The sequence below is a fragment of the Botryllus schlosseri genome, chromosome 7 (genome assembly GCF_051294905.1).
Source record: "Botryllus schlosseri isolate E-star chromosome 7, Bs_hap1, whole genome shotgun sequence".
In the NCBI taxonomy this organism is placed as follows: Eukaryota; Metazoa; Chordata; class Ascidiacea; order Stolidobranchia; family Styelidae; genus Botryllus; species Botryllus schlosseri.
In genome coordinates this window covers 2916975-2936291 of record NC_137242.1, presented here as the reverse complement: position 1 = coordinate 2936291, position 19317 = coordinate 2916975, and the positions used below count along the sequence as shown (strand labels likewise).

Genomic DNA, 19317 nt, shown 5'->3' with positions numbered 1-19317 from the left:
TCCTCTTTTTTACTTTTCATTCAGTGTGCAATCCTCTTTACATCGCCTAGGCCCAGTTGGGTGTCTGATTTCAAAGTCTACTCCAAGTCATTTCGATATCTTCCTATCTTTTCATTGTATCACAGTCTTGTGGTGTGTTGGAATAATGAAATTGTTAATAATAAATTGATTGATTGATTTGTATGTTGAAGGTCGGATACCAGCAGTATCAAGGTCGAAGAAGCCGAATTCAAAGGCATGACTCCATGGCCAGTCTATCTTCAATCAACGAATCACTGTCTTTGTTTAGTCTCGAAGGTGACGAAGATGATCGTCGGTCTGGTAATCATCTGCATTGTTTTTGTGAAAGTTTACTGTTGCCCGCTTGCAAATAGTGCTATGTATTCCACCTTTATTGACTGTGATTGTCCTGGTGTTTAACCGACATCTCATGATGGTCCGACACCAAGACATACCAATACTGTCTTTTCCAAACAATTACGCATTGGCATGTCTGTGCAATTGATTGATATATTCATATTGAAATAAACCCAAATAGTTTCGGCCGATACTCGTCCGGGGTAATCGTCAGCAACTGGTAGTAACATCAACAGAACTCATTATGTAAGAACTTTAAAATATCTACTAGTTGATAGGAATAGGCCGTTATATATTTTTGTCCTTTATGGTTTTGCAGTATTTACATACTCTGTCTCATGATATACATATGTGGAATGTTTGCTTATGCATATCATGTGTGCATGTTATACGTATCCCGCTGGCCAAGGAAGGTACAGAAATATCCTTTCAAGGCTTTCTAAGTCTTGCACCACCCCTCCAATGATATCCCAGAAATGCTGAGTGCAAAGCGAGGGAGCCACAGAACTCAGCTTTGCTGATGGAGCCTAAATATTGGAGATAAAATTGACATTGAGAAAATAGGGGTTTCTATTTATAAAAGGAGGGTCGACGGCCCGACACGTATCTTCTCGGTTGCGACCCTGTCTTTCAGGATCAATATAAAAATATGACATCATAGTATTTCTCTGAAAAGACACCTGGAGGTACAGAACTACTGCAATATACAATTGAATAATGTATTCATGTTGAAATAAACCGCAATATGTTCAACCGACACTCGTCAGGGGTAATCGTTGGCAACTAGTAGAGATTTCTAAATTTTCAAATACGACGTCACTGGCATCCAAAATTTGGATGATCTGTCTTTTTCAAGTGTTTCAAAATGATTTGTGGATGTGGACAAGCAGCTCCTATTCGTTTATAGAAACCTCCTCAGTCTCGGACTATGCCCCAAATCAGCAAGCTGTTTTGCACCAATGGCAAGCGCCCTCGGTAGACTTGCTGGACTTTGTCAAACGTTCCGAGCGGTGTGGGAAGCAATTTGACGGATTATTCAACTCCGATGAGTCGGCTTTGATCGAAGAAACGGACCGCTTGGTTACTGTCGTTGGTCAAGCCACCGACTCCGATAACATGGTATGTCTATTATTCCTGTTATGCATAGTTCTTTTGAACCACCATTCTTTTGAAAGGTATTCGAATTCCATGGTTGCTGGATTCGATTACGCTGTCAAATGTCGCTGAATTGTACTGATGAACTTCATGAAATTTTGTTTAAAGAGTCGTAACTCTTGCATATTACTGGTCTTGAACGAGTTGCTGGTTACATTTAAATAGTTTTGTACAACATCCGCAACATTGTGATGTAGGTCAAGTCAAAAATGAACCATAAGCTCAAGATCAAGTCTGTCACTGTTCCAAGTTAGGCTACTTTTATATATTAGTATAAAATTTGGTGTTTTATTTCTGTAATTGAGAATGAAATTGCAGTATATTTGTCGGACTAGCGGTTTAGAACCGCTGATATTGCTATGTAGTGTGTGTTGGTGATTCTCTCCTACATTGCTATATTCCACACTCTGATGGGTCGATCACACACAATGCGACCAGATCAACAGCGATCGATGCGGCGGAGCATTTCTTTGTATCTTTATCTTAATGATCGCGAGCGCGATTCCGTCTGAATGACGATGCGACGAGAGGGCGATGGTACCTATTTTGTTGATGTGGTTGTCGTGCTGACATATCGTACGAGGGCAGTGAGCGATGCATGTGAATGGCGATTGTGGTACTAGACAAGAAAGACAGAAGGCTTTTGGTGATGTTGTTGCATAGCGATTGGTGTAATATAACTAGTCTGATTTGCACAAACTACCCATTTTGAAAATTAAGTAGTTCTATACCGGTAGTTGCGCATTTTTCAAATCCAGTAGTTAGTACAAATCTGTGTGCTGTGGTACATTTGCTTTGGGCAGAGTTGCGGGTACCTCTGTATCTTCATATCACATCAATGACTCTGTATTTATACCTTGCAGTGTATTTATACCTTGCAGTATGATATTAACTCCTGATCAGAAGCAAGCCTTGGCAATTTTGTGCATTCGAAGAAGAATGAAAAAAAAGATGCAGGCCAGATCGATCTGGGTGCATCCTATTTTACAACGGCGGGAACAGCTAGGAGAATATCATAGGTTGGTCAAGGAATATGAATTAGAAAGAGAAGCTCATTATTTCGACTACTTTCGGATGAAACCACAGCAGTTTCATTATCTAATCCAACTGATTGGAGAAGATATCGCCAAACTCGATACCAACTGGAGGAAAGCTGTTTCTGTAGAGGAAAGATTGGCTGTCACTTTGAGATTTCTCGCGCATGGGGACTCATTCAGAACAATCGCTGGATCCTATCGCCTCGGCCGCTCAACTGTATGCAACATTGTTCATGAGACTTGTACGGCGTTATGGAATAACATGCGATGGACATATATGAAAACTCCATCCTCTGCTTCTGAGTGGGTTGAAATAGCAGAAAAGTTTGAAGAACTGTGGCAGTTCCCAAATTGTGTCGGAGCAATCGATGGGAAACATGTTCAGATGAAATGTCCCGCAAATAGTGGTTCATTGTTTTACAACTACAAAGGAACTTACAGTGTGGTTTTGATGGCGGTTGTTGACGCAGAGTACAGGATTCGTTTCGCTCAAGTTGGAAGCTATGGACGCGAATCGGATGGAGGAATTTTCCGCGATTCACCATTTGGGCGTGCACTAGCTGCAAATGAACTGCAGCTACCTGCAGATCGGGAAGTTGAGCCAGGAAAGCCTCCTTTACCATATGTATTTGTTGGCGATGAAGCCTTCCCGCTATCATATCACCTGATGAGACCATACCCTGGAAAATACCTAGCCCAACCGAGATACGTTTATAATAAACAACTATCTCGGGCACGGCATGTCGTGGAGAATGCGTTTGGCATCCTCGTCCAACGTTTCCGGATTCTACTAAAGCCTGTCCCCTTAAAGGTCGAAAATGTGGATAACATGGTCAAGGCAATTTGTTGTCTCCACAATTATCTGCTCAAACATTCGCCCAACTATACCGAATGTTCTACGGATGATATCATTCCTGAGGATCGTTCGCTGGATCATTATACTGGAAATTCCACTACTATTGCAAAAAACGTTCGAAATGCCTACACCGACTATTTCAATAGTCATCCAATCATTCACTGAAACTGAATTCACAATCATTCACTGAAACTGAATTCACTGAGTACATGTATTGGTCTGTTGTTCAATGAAAACATTACAGCTCAATGAAAACATTACAGCTGAATTCACTGAGTACATGTATTGATTTGTTGTTCAGTGAGAGCATTACGTTTCGCATTCGAAATACACTGCGTAATTTCTTCTATCACTTGAGATCTCTTAGGTTCTTCGATGGTCTTCAGTGATCCTGTGATAAATCTGGCAAAGTAGTCGAGTTCATCAGCATCTTTTTTCAAGTGTTTGAGAACAAGCGAATCAAAGTCGTCTAGCACCTCGGTACGCTTTCTCGAGGGAGTCATGCTTGTGTTCTGTGTTGAAGATAGGCTTGATATTCTTGATATTTTTGAAGAGACTGATAGGCTTGATATTTTTGAAGAGACTGATAGGCTTGAGTTTTTTGAAGAGACTGATGGCAAGGGAGAGCTAGAGCTTTCTTGTGTAGGAGATGACAACACGTCCCCGGTAGACTCCAGATCCGTAGAATTTGATTGAGCCTCGATAGCTTCAGCTTCAGGATCTAAATCTGCAGAAACAGATTCCTCCTGAACTAACTCGATCATGATCATTTTATCCATGTTACTGGATGTCCTGCAAAAAGAAGTGAATTTGTAATGTGTGCGAGAAAATCGGTAGTCAATGATTTCATAGACTCGTAATATTATTCATCATACGGCCTAATCATCCCCTTGATAACATTTTCATCAAATATAAATACACTGATTGCGATATAATGAACATATAGGCATAGGTTATTTGATGAAAGATAAATTAAATAAATATAACGATGAAGTTGGAAGTTTCGTGTTTTATTGAAAATGAGATGAAACAATAAGGACAATTCGAAGAAAGGAAGATGGTATGGTATGCGAACCAAACTTACGTTCTTGACTGCACATACGGTTCGATGAAAGCCATCTGCTTCTGAAGGGGCCACTCACTGATAAAGCTTGCCCCTGCTCCACTTTTCTTCAGTCTCTTCCCATCACGGCGATTCCTCATGTACTTCTGCCTTAAAGAGTCCCATTTAGCGTTAGCCTCTTCTGCTGTACGACAATTAATTAAAAGATAAGATAGACATAACAGTAAACAATATTTCATTTCTCACCTGGTATGTTCAAGGCCTTGCCAATGCTTGTCCAGCTCTGTTCACGAAGAGAAGACTTCCTGTAGGACTTTGTCGATTGGTCATATAAATGCACATGCTGCCTGACCAACGAAATCAGCGTCTCTTCGAAATCGTACATTATTCCGGTTCTGTAAACTATTCCTGTGCGTAGTCAGCCGAAAGCTTCGCTGGAAACAAACTTTCGCGCGGTTACTGGACTCGCGCAGCCTGTTCACTGTTTTGTTCAGTGTGGCCACCCTGTTGCTGTGGTTGGAGTGAGAACGAAACCGCGCGTTGGAATGTTCGATTCAGTGTGATCGCGGCTTGATGCTCATAATTACTCATGATATCGATTAGCATCGCAGACGAACTCGTGCAAACTACTAGATTTTAAAAATGCTCAGCTAGAACTAGAGCTAACAACCTATATAGCCTAATCTGCAACTATCCAACTTAATTGATCTAGCTAGAGTTCATTCCGAAGCAACACATTGATATATATTTTAGCGGAAGCAGATCGAGATTCCACATCAGTACAGCACGAGGTTTTGAGCCCTAAACCCACCCCTAGTTACGCCACTGTTGGTAGTGATCAGTCTAAACTAGATATGGCTGCAAGAACATAGCACAACAGACAAGTATCATGTCTCACAACCAGGGTTGTAACCAAGTCACAAGGCTCCGAGTCAAGTCGAGTCATTTTCAATTCACCACCGATTCAAGTCCGAGTCCAAGTCGGCGAGCAGAGTCCGAGTCATGGTATTATGACTCGAGTCCGAGTCCAAGTCATTGTGTTAACTGCATTGTTTCCAGTTAAAATTTTGTTAAAGCCACTTTTCATAACTCTGTTTGGTGATATCGAATGGTTCACATGGATAATATACTAATTTTCCTCACTTTTAGCAGTTTCTGGTCGCATTTTCATGTACCAGTACCAATAGTTACTATACTATTCTTCGAAATTATAATGAAATGTAGGTTTTAGCCGTCTGAATCTCGAGGCATGCGCAATGACTCTAGTCCAGGTGGAGTCAATTCATAGATTGACTTGAGTCGAGTCATTTCTGGATTTTGATAAAATGACTCGAGTCATCAGAACATCGGGACTCGTGGCTAGTCATGCCTCGAGTCATTACAACCCTGTTCATGACAAACAACACGTGTTTTTTAGTTGTTCGGCATCTAATATTTCTAAATGCGCAACTAGAACTAGAACTCAGAAAGCCAGTGATTAGTTGATCGTTATCCGACCAGATTGGTAGCTTGTACCTACATTGTACAAGTCTGACAACAGAACAAAAATAAAATTAAATTCTGATATTGTAAACTTGATTTGAACTGCTTTGCAGATCGAATTCTGGCATAGTACCGTCGACGCCAAGTTGCAAAGGTTTTTCAATAACTTCGACTCCCGCGTGGTGCAGTTTCATCCCAAGACTACAGTCGATCAAACCGATATCGACGATGGCGAATTGACGGTTAAATGGCAGGGCAATGCATGCTTGGTGTGCGGTGTGAAAGAAAGAGTGTCTGAAAAACTAGCCGAATTCGAAATCATCAAGGTATGTATGTTTGATGATACTTCCATTTCTGCTTCACGCTTTCCCAGAAAAACTACTTTAGTAAACTAGAAGCCAATTTTGGGATGTTTGTATCACTTCTAAGGGTAAAATTTTTGTGTAACAACAAGGGGAAACAACCTGTGTCACAGTAACTGAACGTATTTTCAAAAATGTGACACCCCAACCAAATCAACTTTTATAAAGAATACGTTTCGTGTGTTCATTTTGTACTTGGTATGGAAGTAGCTACTTCTACATCTCCAACGCTGGCTACTTTGACCCCCTCTGATTTTTATTTGCGAAGCCACACACAGGCTAGATAACAGACTGTAATCTGCTTCGAGATCCAAGTCCAACTGACTCTGAAAAATATCGAAATCCACATTCCGATTTTATGATGATTAAAAGCTTGGATCAAAAATGCGAAGATGTAGGTGACCAGGGAAGCTCCCATACAAATAATATCCGAATATATATAAACAATGAAATAAGAGGTACCTCCTATATCTATGCCTCCTACAGCACCTTACTACTTACCTATAAGCTATGTATATACATATCAATATGTACGATTATATGTATTACATACAGATATGTTGTTGTTATTATATTGTACTGATTAGTGATTACAACATATATGGCATAACATATATATTGTCTGATTTCAAATGCTACTCACAGCCGTTTCGACACCTTCCTATCTTTTCATTGTATCGCAATCTTCTGATGTTTTCGTATAGGATAAAATTACAACTAAACGGAACTGCATATGGTTTTATTTATAGCATATATACCAATGTGTTGTTATTATCATCCCGCATTTATGGAAATAAACTTATGTCTGTCTGTATCCGTAGCAATCATGGTAGATTGTGAGGTGAGATACTCTACTGAACTATCAACCGACAGCAATACTGGCTTGTATATCTTCTTGGTATAGTCTGGAAAGTTTGCGGTTTACATTTAATTTCAATCTTTGCTCTCACTTTCGTTCCAGAACCGAAAGCAATCTGTGGCTGTCCAGATTGCTTGCGACAAGTATCTTATTTCGTTCATGAGGAGAAATCTCAATATCGAAGACGAGGGCTTATCTGGCAGCGGACACGTAACGTTACACAGCGAGCACGTTGCTTTTCAGTCCGAGATCCTTGAGGTATGCTCGCAGTTACTCAATTCATGCAACTGTATTATTAGTGTGGTCGAAACAGATTCCGGATTTGGAATATTTCCATGTCTAATTATACGCTGACACATATCCTCTGATTTTCGTGCTGTTAAATCTTGTTATCGATTTTGGTTGAGTTTTGAATTGACAATCGAAAACAGTTCCGTTTTATTTGGTTTATGCAGAAATCCCTCAATGTGAAGATGGGTGTAACGTTTCTGAGAAGTATGATTCTCTCCATACTCTAAATATCTGGAATATGACGTCACCAGCAGGACATTTCGAATAAGAGAGCATTCAATGTACTACTTTTAGATGGCAGATCTATACACAAACTCCTTTTGTTGACGAAGCCTTGGCTGGTGTATTTCTTGATGACGGCGATGTCATATTTTGTAATACGATTGTTGAAATACAATGTTTTTTTCAATTTTCTACTGGCTGTTGACGATTACCCTGTGAACACTGTGACGTCATATTTTGTGACCATGGTGATGTCATATTTTGTGATACGATTGTTGATATACGATGTTCGTTCCAATTCTCTGCTAGTTGCTGACGATTACCCCTGACGAGCGTTGTCCGAAAATATTCGGCTTCATTTCAATATGAATATACTATTCAATTTATCTATTGTGGGATCGCTTTCATCACAACATCCAAAAATACATTTATTATAACTCAAATACTTCTCTGGTGCCGGTTGGCAAAAGTTATTTGCACACAAAATGGATTCAAAGAGATTAAATTCAAAATCCAATTGTATGCTGACGGGTGTCAGCTGAAAATATTCAGTTTCATTTCAATATCAATATACTATCCAATAGTATATTGAAGTTCTGTACCTCCTCAGGCGCGTAGCGAGCCAAAGAATAAGGGAGGGATTGAAATAAAAAGGGCGGGGTTTTGATTTTTATGGCATTGATTCATTAGGGTTAAGTAATGCGTAAATGACGATTATACAATCGCCTCGCGTAGACGAACTTACGCGTATGATAAGCTTGCCTCGCGTAGACGAACTTACGCGTATGATAAGCTTGCTAACGCGTCCGGAAGTGCTGTCAATTAGCGAGTCCCTAATCTATCGCGAACAATTAAATATGCAAGCTTTCTCAACTCGTATTACGTGCATATCAACGCACATTACGTAGCCTCGGTGACGATTTGCACAAGTCAAAATGTCCGAGTTGGTATGGAATCTTTTCTATAATGGCACCGATTTCAGGTGGTTCAATTTCAAACCTTTTTCATCTTTCGTAACTCAAGCATTGACAAACATCTTCCGATGGTTGTGTTCGAATATTAGGGAAAATCAATTTGGTATGTACTCATGCAAATGTTTGCGTTCGATTGCGGACATTCGATGTCATTCAGTTAAGCGATGTCACTCTTTAATCACAATCGCTAATCCGCATACAATCCATCGAGAGATAGGAGCCAAAGCATGCTAGGCCCGAGACGCGATCGTTAGGCTTGTGACAAAATCTTTCGTATCAGGCATATTGCAGATGCGATTGTTGTGTAGACTAACGATGATATGGTGCGGGCCAGGTAAAGCAGATGCAATTGTGCATGCCATCGATGGTATAATTCGTAACGGGCCTATTGCAGATGCGCTTCTTCAAACGGCGGAACTAGGCTTGTTGGAGACGTGGTAAATCAGGCTAGCAACGATAGCCGGCACGGTAATCAAGGACTTAATTTCGCAATTATCTCAGCGAGATCGAGTCTCGTTAGTTTTTGCAGTGCACAGCCAAATCTCGCTAATTGGCAACACGCTTGTCACCAATTGGCCGCGCGCAAGCCTGGCCAGGCTGTGTTGGAGGAATTTAGCAAAAAATATTCGCGTAGATTGTAGATTGCCGTTTGAATGCAGTGTTCTTCAGATAACCTGCTGCTATTTCTTTGTTCTTTGTTCATATTAAACCGTCAAATTGTTGAACAAAGTTGTGTGGCCGTGTATCGGTGAATGTGTGAGATTAAGCATCTAATTGTTGAAGCATAGTCCTAATAGAGTTCTAGATTAGATGAGATCGCGGACCACCCGACAATTACGAACTATGCGTCGCCAGTGAGGTGAATACTGCAATACACTTGATATGGTGTGGGACAAAATTATTGTAAAAGCTACTATTAGCGCTGTGTCGTATGTTCAACAAGTTTTTATAAATGTCTCGCAATGATAGGAGTCAGGCATCCACTGTTCTCAATGTCATATCAAGTTTGTTTGAATTACTCCACTTCAGAAAAGTAAAAAAGCTCAATTTTTTATCTGCAGTAGTATGTACCATTCCACAGGTTGAAAACAATTTCATTGAATTGTAACTTCACTTTCTCTTCAAAATTCTCTTTAAATATCATGCATGATCGCTCACCATATGTGGTTTGCCAGGTGGACTCCGTGGAAGACTGGGAAGCCGATTGCAATAAGGCTATCAAAGAAATCTTGCAAAAACTTGATTGTACCAAGCTCGACGTGCCGCTGCTGAACCACGGCCATATGCGTAAGGAGTGTCGTCACAGTGACGAGGTGTCTGTGGAATGGTCTCAGGAGGACGGCTGTCTAATTGTGTGCGGATGGAAGGATTTTGTTCGTAAGGAAGCCAAGCGGCTAGCTGCGGTGCTCTATGATTTGACGGTGAGCGAATTCTATCGGTTTGATAATATTCCGAAAATGGTTCTGACATTTAATGTGACTTTGTCATGACAAAGAATATTTCCAGCTTATTCAAGTTGGGTTAGAATTATAATTTCTGAATTTGCAAAAACTTTGAAATTGAATTAAAATGCGAATTAGAAAGAAATACGACAAAAAGAAAGTTCTGCACTATACAGTTATCCTGTAGCATTTTCAGGAAAACCGTAATTAAGATTTTAATTATAATTCTAAGAGCATAGAAATAGATTAGAATTACATTAGCGGTATATCGTTCTGATTAGTCCAATTAAAATTATTTAGTTGTCCAAGTTTGCTGGAAAGAAAGAAATGTTGTTGTGGCGTTTGCACAGCACGTGGGAGCCGATTGCCGATTAGCGCGGGTCTCGGGTCTAAAGGGGTGTCTTTATTTGTGCAAGGAAATTATTGAACTAGGATCAATGAAACATGAAAACTACCGGTATTGAAAATAAGGATGTTATCGAAACTGAATCATCATAATGAATTTTTTCCATTTCTTTCATTATAAATCCTGATTTGGATTTTTGAAACCAAACTAGTCCAAGACCGAGCAGGTTTGTAATTACTCGAGTCAGGATTTTCTGGCGACTCGATTTGACTCGAGTCATTGCACATGACTCGAACCAAGTCATATGACTCAAGACTCAGACGGGCAAGATCGACATTCCATTGTAATTTCGAAGAATAGTAAAGTAACAACACTATTGGGTTTCGTCTATTGGTACTGGTGCTTGAAAATGCGACCAGAAACTGTTAAAACTGCTTAAAGTTAGTAAAATTAGTATAATATCAATGCGAATCATTCGATATCACCAAACAGAGTTATAAAAAGTGGGTTTAACAAGACTTTAACTGGAAACTGAGCCGTCAATACAATGGTTGGACTCTGACCCGAGTCGTAATACCATGACTCGGACTTGACCCCCTGCTTGATGACTTGGACTCGGACTTGACTTGGTGGTGAATTGAAAATGACTCGACTCGACTCGTGTCAAAACTATAAAAGTGAGGTCGACTTGTGACTCGGAGCCTTGTGACTTGATTACAACCCCGAGGCCGAGACCATCATCTGAATATTTGAATCCGAATGGGGATTCGAGAATTCATATCCGTGTTCAAAAGCATGCTTCTTCAAACTAGAATCAATACTCAATCAAGACTAGACTTTTATGCATTTAGATTTGGCAAATCTAAAATTGTATTAGAAAACTCCTAATCTCTACTTTTCATATCTAGAATTGGGGAGGGGCTGATTCAATGCGCTCTCCAGTTCTTTTATATTCATTATGATGACAAGGTATCTTTGTACAAAATAAAGACACTCGTTTAATTAGATTCACGGTTGACGATTGTCTCTGTAACCTGCGTATTCGTGGCAGCACAAAAAGAAAAGCGTGACGATGCGTTATCAGTGTGATATCCCGGAAATCGCGGCTTTCATCGGGGAAAATACCGAACAGCTTGAAAATCTGGTCAAGCACATGGGGCCGCTCGGCTCCCCTGTTTTGGACGATGACACCAGAGATACTTTCACGATGTATGGAGATATACTGGAGGTTGGGTTTTGCTATGTTTAAGTTATGCATTTTATGCTATGCCAAAGTTCACAATCAACTGGACAGAAATGGTTAAAGTAGTTAACATCGGTATTGCGTTGCCAGGCAATTCACTTCATGCAAGACCTCACAGGTTTTCAGGTAATGAAAGTCAAAACATAACCTTCTTCGGTCTCTTGGAACTTCAACAAGATATTAAAATGCCTTACAAGGTAAAATGAAACCAAAATACAAATATAAATACACAATCTAACCCTAACTTAACTGATTTCGGAGACATATCAAATGTACTTCAATGAAAGTCCGAGGATTCGGATACTTTCAGAGGTTAATCGTAAGTGGCTAATTTTTGAAATGGTAAGATTCATCTTCTCCACCAACGCAAAATGACTAATGACTTCCTAGACCGTGTGGTCCTCAACCTGGGGCCAAATTCAAACTCCAGCTAAGTATAGGCTGATTTCATTTTCATTTGAGCAAATTTTTATAATCTTTGAAGATATAGAGCAATTCCCACATGTAAGTCCTTCTTACTTCATAGCTTTGGCAGTAGCCAAAAGCTCGGTGTGCTGGGTAGCTGCTGGTAATAGCTGGCGAACTGCACTGCCTAAGACAGACTTGGATGCAATATCGGTTGCCCGGTTTTGCCCTCAATTAGGCTACCCTAAATTAACACAATTTAATTCAATTCCAAAACTGATCACAGTTAGCATGGCTGGACTGAACGACGCCGTGCTCTCTGTAGTCACTACCAGCATTAGGAATATAGTCTCAGGGCAACCTACCTTGAAAGAAATTTGTGTCCTGTTGTCAATGTTTTCTGTTATTTCCAAACAAAAATAACAGCATTCAACAAAGTGACTAATAACAATTGGCCCAGTCGAAGATGCATTAGCGTTTATAACTTGCCCTGAATTTTCGAACGCATTCACTCCCTCCATCATGAATCTGATCACATGGGCAGGGAAAGGATAAATATTTGATAGTAATATGTGATACTACTACTATTAATTACGGAATTCATTCGTGAATCTGAAAATTTTTCACGCTCTGCGCCTGCACGACAATATGCTGTCCCAGCAACTATTCATGACATTGCCACTCAGGATTTCGGTGCGTACAATAGGTCGTTGTGAAAAGTAGAATAGTCCGGAGTTCACCGGGAATGAATATGGACAGTTTAAAGTAGGTATTTTGTGTCCAGTTAGCTAATTACTACTATGCCCTAGAATGCGGCCTTAGGCTACGTAAGTAATTGAAATACAAAGGTTGAGAACCGCTGCCCTAGACTAATGGTTTAGGGCAAGTTTTTGCAACTTTTATTTACTGCTTCCGGGACCTTCCTAAATGCTCAGAATGCATGCAGTATGGCGTTTTAAGCTGTTTGAAGAAGTTTTATACTGCAACTACTTGCATCAACTTTTTACTGCAGCTTTTATCAAGTATTGCGCTAAATGTAAAGGCGTGATTTGAAGAACATGCTATAAAAGTATTTCTAGTCGGGTTCTGTCTTTGATTTGCTCAACAAAGAGCTATATGATGGATCAGCTGCATATTAAAGTTATATACCTAAAACCACAGCCAAGCACGACAGTGCCTGAACTGTATTTAAATAGATCGCATCATTGATTCACTATCGTTTAAATTTTAGGTCCTTTCCCCTTTGAGAGACGCCCAAGGGAGACTGCTGATCATTACATTTTCACTGGGTCACCTTTTCAGGCTATTGATTTTGTTAAAGTCGCCAAAACTAGGTTTGCTGCAATGCCTCGGCTCAAGTTTGCAGACCTAGGGGGTTTTGGTGTTGTACTTGACTTGTTATATGGTTATACAGGCCGTCCATGAAATGGCAAAGTACCAAATTTGACAGCTCTGCAGGAGCGGACAATGAAATTCTGTCATGTAGTTTTCAAACCTAAAGAACATACAGATGTATTCATGATCGATTGAATAGTGAAGAAAGAAACGAAACAGGCAGATACCGTGCAAATCTTCAACTTTTTGAGTATCTCATACCCTAATATATCTAAAAAAATTGTAAATGCAGCTTTTTTACTGCAACTTTTGCTGAAATCAAGTACAACTTTGCCATGATTCAAGTGCTACAAGAACTTGTCTTACTAATGACTCCACACACAGGGGAAAACTTAAAAAATTTATACATACAGTCATGGGACTGGGTCGTTGTAGTCTCGTGCCAAAACTGCTTCATACTATTCAGAATCCAAGTCGTGAAAGGTAAATGTTTTTGCCTAAAAACTGACTACGCAGAAGTGCAAGTAGTCTAAAAACATTTGATAAGTAGTGGAAGTGCAGATGGTCAGCAGATAATGTAACTTGCATTCAGTACCGTGTTTGGTATGATGCTGAAAAAAGTGCTAACATTAATCGCAGAAGATCGACTCTGAAATAATACATGCAGACCGATTATCATCTTAAGGTTACAGACTATCTTCTCTTCAGACCGAGTCCACCAATGAGTGGGAAGAGGACTGCAGGGTTAAAATAGAGCAGTATTTTCTCCGCTACAAAGTCTTGAAAATCAATGCCGACGAAGGGATGAGAGGTTTCTGCATGATGCTGGTCAAGTCGGGCAGTAACGTCGCTGTGCGTTGGGTTGAAAATGACAGCAGTCTGGTCATCGTTGGCATCAAGTCTCTTGTAGCTGCTACGGAGAAGTCGTTACAAGAGATGATCGAAGAGGTGCGGTATTCTGCTTGGGTTGTGAAATCGCTAGTAATCGGACTAGTTATTAGTAGTAATTCTATCGATTAGAACAGTGGTTCTTCACTTTTTTTTCTCCAGCGCCCCCTTTCGAAAATAGCCTGGGTCTTGCGCCCTCCTATTTCTAGTAAAAAAAGAACAATGGTTAAGTGGTCGAATTTCCGGTTGGGACTTCACTATTAGACCACTCGACTATAATTCACTGTATAATTGTATGTGCTTTTTTCGGGATCAAACCATCGGGTAAGGCCTACGGGCGCATAGCATTTGGTTGGAGATCGATATACAGATCGCGAATTCTCCTCTGCGATTCGCAACACGGGGAAGTTATTGTATTGGATTTTGCTTTGTGTGACTACGAAATCAACTAAGAATGTGGTATAGATTTCCTCACATTAAATGTATTACTGCACCAAGCTCTTAACTTTAACACGAATGGGGGTAAAAACACTCAGCAGTATCATCCTTTATGATACGATGAAGAAATATTCTGACGATTTAATTTTGTAGCATTCCAAAGTATATTTAGTTAATCATTTTGGCCAAAAAGCTTCAAAACATCTTCAATGTACAAAGGGCATCACTCTCAAAACTTGTACAGTACAGTGCCTTTTCGGTATCGACACGCAGTGCGCTGCAGGATACAATATCTGGAGACGAGGTTCTGAACCACTGGATTAGAGTCTAGTAGTGGGAGAGGATCTTCAAGTATCAAAATTATACGTTCCTTTCCACTGACCGTTTAAATTTTATACTCAAACTATTGTTTGAATTCTTTTTCCGAACCTCGATTGGTTGTTATCGCAGAATGCGTAGTGCATATACGTTCGTGGAAATGACTTACGGTAACTGTGAAGTTGTGTTCAACCCACAGTATTATCAGAATGTGCAAGGATACAGGTCTGGTCGAAAAAACGCAAATGATCTACAAAGTGGAACTGGCATTATATTCAGTGTGGTCGCATAAAAAGATACTTATTTAAACTTTTCACATCACTCATACTGGTATGACAGCAGGAGGAGTGATACTCTGGTATTCGTCTTGATTTGAAGCCTAATACTCGATTCATTCCAGCCCCAGTTATTAGAGATACACCGATCATGTTTTTGAGGCGGGATCCTAATCCAAGCCTGATCAACGAAATTGAATCACCACTCCACCAGTCTTGAGTCATGTTTCCGAGTACTTTTCGATTTCCTTTCCGATTAGAATCCTAAACCTGTTCGTTGGTGTAAGTTCTCTGGTGTATCTTATGGCCCTGTCTTAATCAGGTGAGAATATATCAGTTAATCATTGCTCTCCTGATCATTAGTTTCCAATTACATTTTATCTAAAATGCTGCTGTCACGGACTGAATTCTTCAGTCACCATTCACAATGTATACTGAGGTTTCACTTAAGTAAAAGCCTACAGTCTTGCGACAAGCTGTAAGCTTTTTTGTCAACAGGAAAGCGCTCGCATGAGCTTGGAGCATGAATCGCTTTCAGTCGATGTCGATAAGGACACAACGTTGACCGTCCAAGCTACTGATTCCGCCTTCAAATGGTTGGAAGCGAACAAGCAAAGGAAAATTCTGAGAGACGTAAAATATCAAAAGAACGACGCTGGAATTGAGATATCAGGAAAAGAAGGGAAGGTCGACGAAGGTAAATTCCCTTGACACTGAAAGACAGACATTAGGCTTGTGCAAAAATAAGTTGTTTTTTTTCTCGGATTTTGGTAATTCACTGATTAAATTGTGAGGGTGCTAAAAAAACAATGCTTCACACTGAATTTGACTCGATTCCAACTGGTGCATGCGAACACGCAGCAGTTTGAAAATTTATGAATATTTTCCAAAAATTGAAGGCCAAGAATTTTTAATGCTACTGTCAACCCGAACAATGTTTACCAATTTTTGCTCATTGGAAGCAAAGTTATTGCAGATAAAAATATCGGATTCGCAAAAATATCCTTCGCTTCTACAGGTTGGAATTGCGTCAAATTTCAAATCAAATGATTATTTAAAATAAATGTCTGTCTTGACCGCCCTTAGTCTCGAGTCATGTGGCTTGGTACGAGTCATGCACAATTACTCAAGTACAAGTCGAGTCAACACACAAATTTACTTGAGTTGAGTCATTTTACGCATGTGACAAAAGGAACCCGAGTCAAGTCGAGTCACCAATAACTCATTATCATTACAACCCTGCAAAAAGTTATTAGTTTTTCTCAGCAAACTATCCAATAGGAGTGGAGCTAGGCAAAAGCATAACCACTCGAGTAAATAGTGGGATTTATGAAAAACCTGTTTCAATACTCCTAAAAAGTAGAGGTATTTCGTTACTGACCACCTCTTGCGGTCAGTCAGTAGATAATCTGGCAGATACTTAAATTACTCCTATTTTTCAAGCTGAAAAGAGAGAATTTTGGAATGATGTGAATGTACTTCTCTACTTCAAGTTTATTCGAATTGTCTGCGATGTGATGAGCTGCTTTCTTTTACAGTGAAAACTCTCATCGAGTCCATATCCGTGCAGGAGTTATCGATGAAAAAGTACGGTGTCTATAAGTTCTTGAAAGAGTCTTCGACCAGCTATCTCATAGAAGAGATCGAAATCAATTGCAATTGTGTCGTGCAAATCGATCGGCTGCCAGATACGAAATTCGGGGAGGAGATATATGTTCAGCTACCCAAGGTGTGTGTCGACAACGATATGTGTCGGTCAGACCACGTCACATACGAGATTTTTGTGTTGGATATGCCATGCAACATGTGTTACTTTTGTACTAGATGTATCAGATACAATTGAATAGTAGATTCATATTGAAATGAACCCGAATATTTTTGCCTGAGTAATCGTCAGCAACTAGTAGATAATACAAAAGAACATCATATATCAACAATCGTACCACAAAATATGACGTCACCGGCATGAAATGTCAAATACGAGAGCGTCCAATGTACTATTTTTAGATGATACACGAACTCTTTTTGTTGACACCGCCTTCGCTGGTGTATTTTGATAAAAGTTCACTCCAAGGCACACAAATGAAAGTGTAAATAACCCTTTCCGAATACGCGAAATCTGTTGTCTCGATAATATTTCCGCACGGCCGGGATTATCCAACAAGTGTTTGCCAATTGGAGAATTTGTGGCCTTTGATTGTTCCTCATCAATCTTGAGCGAATGTGTCAAGGGTGAGCGTGATGCGCGTGTTCTAATGAATCTAGGGACATGCTGATTTATGCTTTCCTGCAAGCGCTTTGACATTCTTCCCACGTAGCCACAATCACAGTGACACTTAAATTAGTAAACTACATGGCTCTGTTGAAGGGCAGGAAGCCGCTGCGTAGTCGTGAAAATCACATTGGTCGTCACTGTGTAACACTTATTGAGCGCTGAAATCAATTGCTTTTCAAAGCGGGGGGAAATAGGACCAATCCCAGGTAGATGGATGTATACATATCTGGTTGTTCGTTCGGTAGGCTCTGTTGACTTTTCTGCGTTAAATTGCGTTACTTTCCTCTCTATGCTGCAGTTGATAACGTGACTAGGGTAACCGTTCTCAAGTAAGATTTTGTGGATGTTGTCAAGTTTTAAGTTCAGTTTATTACCCGAACATATCATCAACGCTCTACGCACGAGGCTGCCTATGAGATTGATTTTTCTGCGTCTTGGACTAAATGAATTCCAACGAAAGTATTGGCCAGTGAATGTCAGTTTCCTGAAGATGTATGTTTCAAATTTATCGTTATCATGCTTTTCGACTAAAATGTCCAGAAATGACAATGAGTTATTTTCTTTTTAAATTGTGATTCCCAGAATCAGGTGAAGCGAGGTTAAGTGAATGAGAAATTGTTCACAGTCCAACTCATTCCTGAATGTGACAGAAGTATCTTCTGGTACAACAATGGTTTGACGGACACACGCTGGGAGAGAAGCTCGCCCTCATAATATCCTATGAAAATGTTAGCCGAAATAGGTCCCAAAGGAGAACCCATAGCTACGCAGTCTACAAATAGACTTCTATGCTGGATATACCAAATCACATACATGACTTCAGTACAAGAATATGAAGAAATTCAGGACTATATTATAAAACTACTGTTGAAGTAGGTATATAATAATGCTAATAATAGAATATAATCATATGAATATATGGTCATAATATCACAATGACATAATGAATATAATCATATTAATCCATAAGTGTAAAAGAGTAACAATGTCAATTATGGTCATTTGAGTCACTAATATAGTGTATTTTATTGATAGATGCCCATGTTGGACTCAGAATGAGGGGTTACACTACGTCAGGGGTTAGACTCGATTGGTTCAAATATATTGTGACGCTGTGTCGCTGTGTCGCTCGAGACCACTTTATTATTTTCGCTCAGCTGTCGCTTAAAAACATATAACATAAAACCAGCTCTTGAATGTGTCTCTTGAAGCATCACTATTTTCTTACTCAAATAATCTGATCTGTCAAATAATAATTGTGTAGGCTATATATCATAATTGTGTTGACACAACTCACTTGGTTTCACGTCCTCCTCAACATGGGTGGAGATTAGGCGCCCGATGGGTTTGTAATTTGTGAGCGCTACAAATCCAGGCGTGTCTTATTCAGAAATCCATCGGAAGCGTCACATACGAAATCAAGGAAGGCGATATCACAAAAGAAGATGTGGATGTGATCGTGAATACCACCAACAAAAGTTTTTCGTTTGATGGTGGGTGTCTTTTGCCATTGTCATTCACAGACCCATGGAATTGGAGGTGTTATGACTCGACTTGACTCAAGATAGCGTAATGGTGGAGCATCCGGCTTCTTGATCGTTAGGTCGTGGGTTCGATCCCCGGCCAGGTCAGACCAAAGACCTGATTAGTAACCCTGGTATCCATGTTTTCCCGCTTTGCGCTCGGCAATACTG

At 40.0% G+C, this 19317-nt stretch overlaps 2 protein-coding genes across 4 annotated transcripts in view; one reads left to right on the top strand and one right to left on the bottom strand.

Annotated features, from left to right (window-relative positions):
* Positions 1-19317, top strand: part of LOC145443796 (uncharacterized) — a 67845-nt gene that overhangs the window by 31454 nt on the left and 17074 nt on the right. For all 3 annotated transcript variants that reach the window (XM_080321754.1, XM_080321753.1, XM_080321752.1), the window contains 10 exons: positions 192-321; positions 1265-1476; positions 6064-6276; positions 7274-7429; positions 9834-10079; positions 11498-11674; positions 14138-14377; positions 15847-16045; positions 16887-17077; positions 19014-19116. In XM_080321754.1, the coding sequence (XP_080177880.1) occupies positions 192-321; positions 1265-1476; positions 6064-6276; positions 7274-7429; positions 9834-10079; positions 11498-11674; positions 14138-14377; positions 15847-16045; positions 16887-17077; positions 19014-19116 (1867 nt within the window). The remainder of the gene's footprint in view (positions 1-191; positions 322-1264; positions 1477-6063; positions 6277-7273; positions 7430-9833; positions 10080-11497; positions 11675-14137; positions 14378-15846; positions 16046-16886; positions 17078-19013; positions 19117-19317) is intronic.
* Positions 3675-4853, bottom strand: LOC145443808 (uncharacterized). The gene is made up of 3 exons (XM_080321774.1): positions 4715-4853; positions 4490-4652; positions 3675-4197 (listed from the first exon to the last, which is right to left on the bottom strand). The coding sequence occupies exons 1-3, from the start codon at positions 4851-4853 to the stop codon at positions 3675-3677; spliced, it is 825 nt and encodes a 274-aa protein (XP_080177900.1).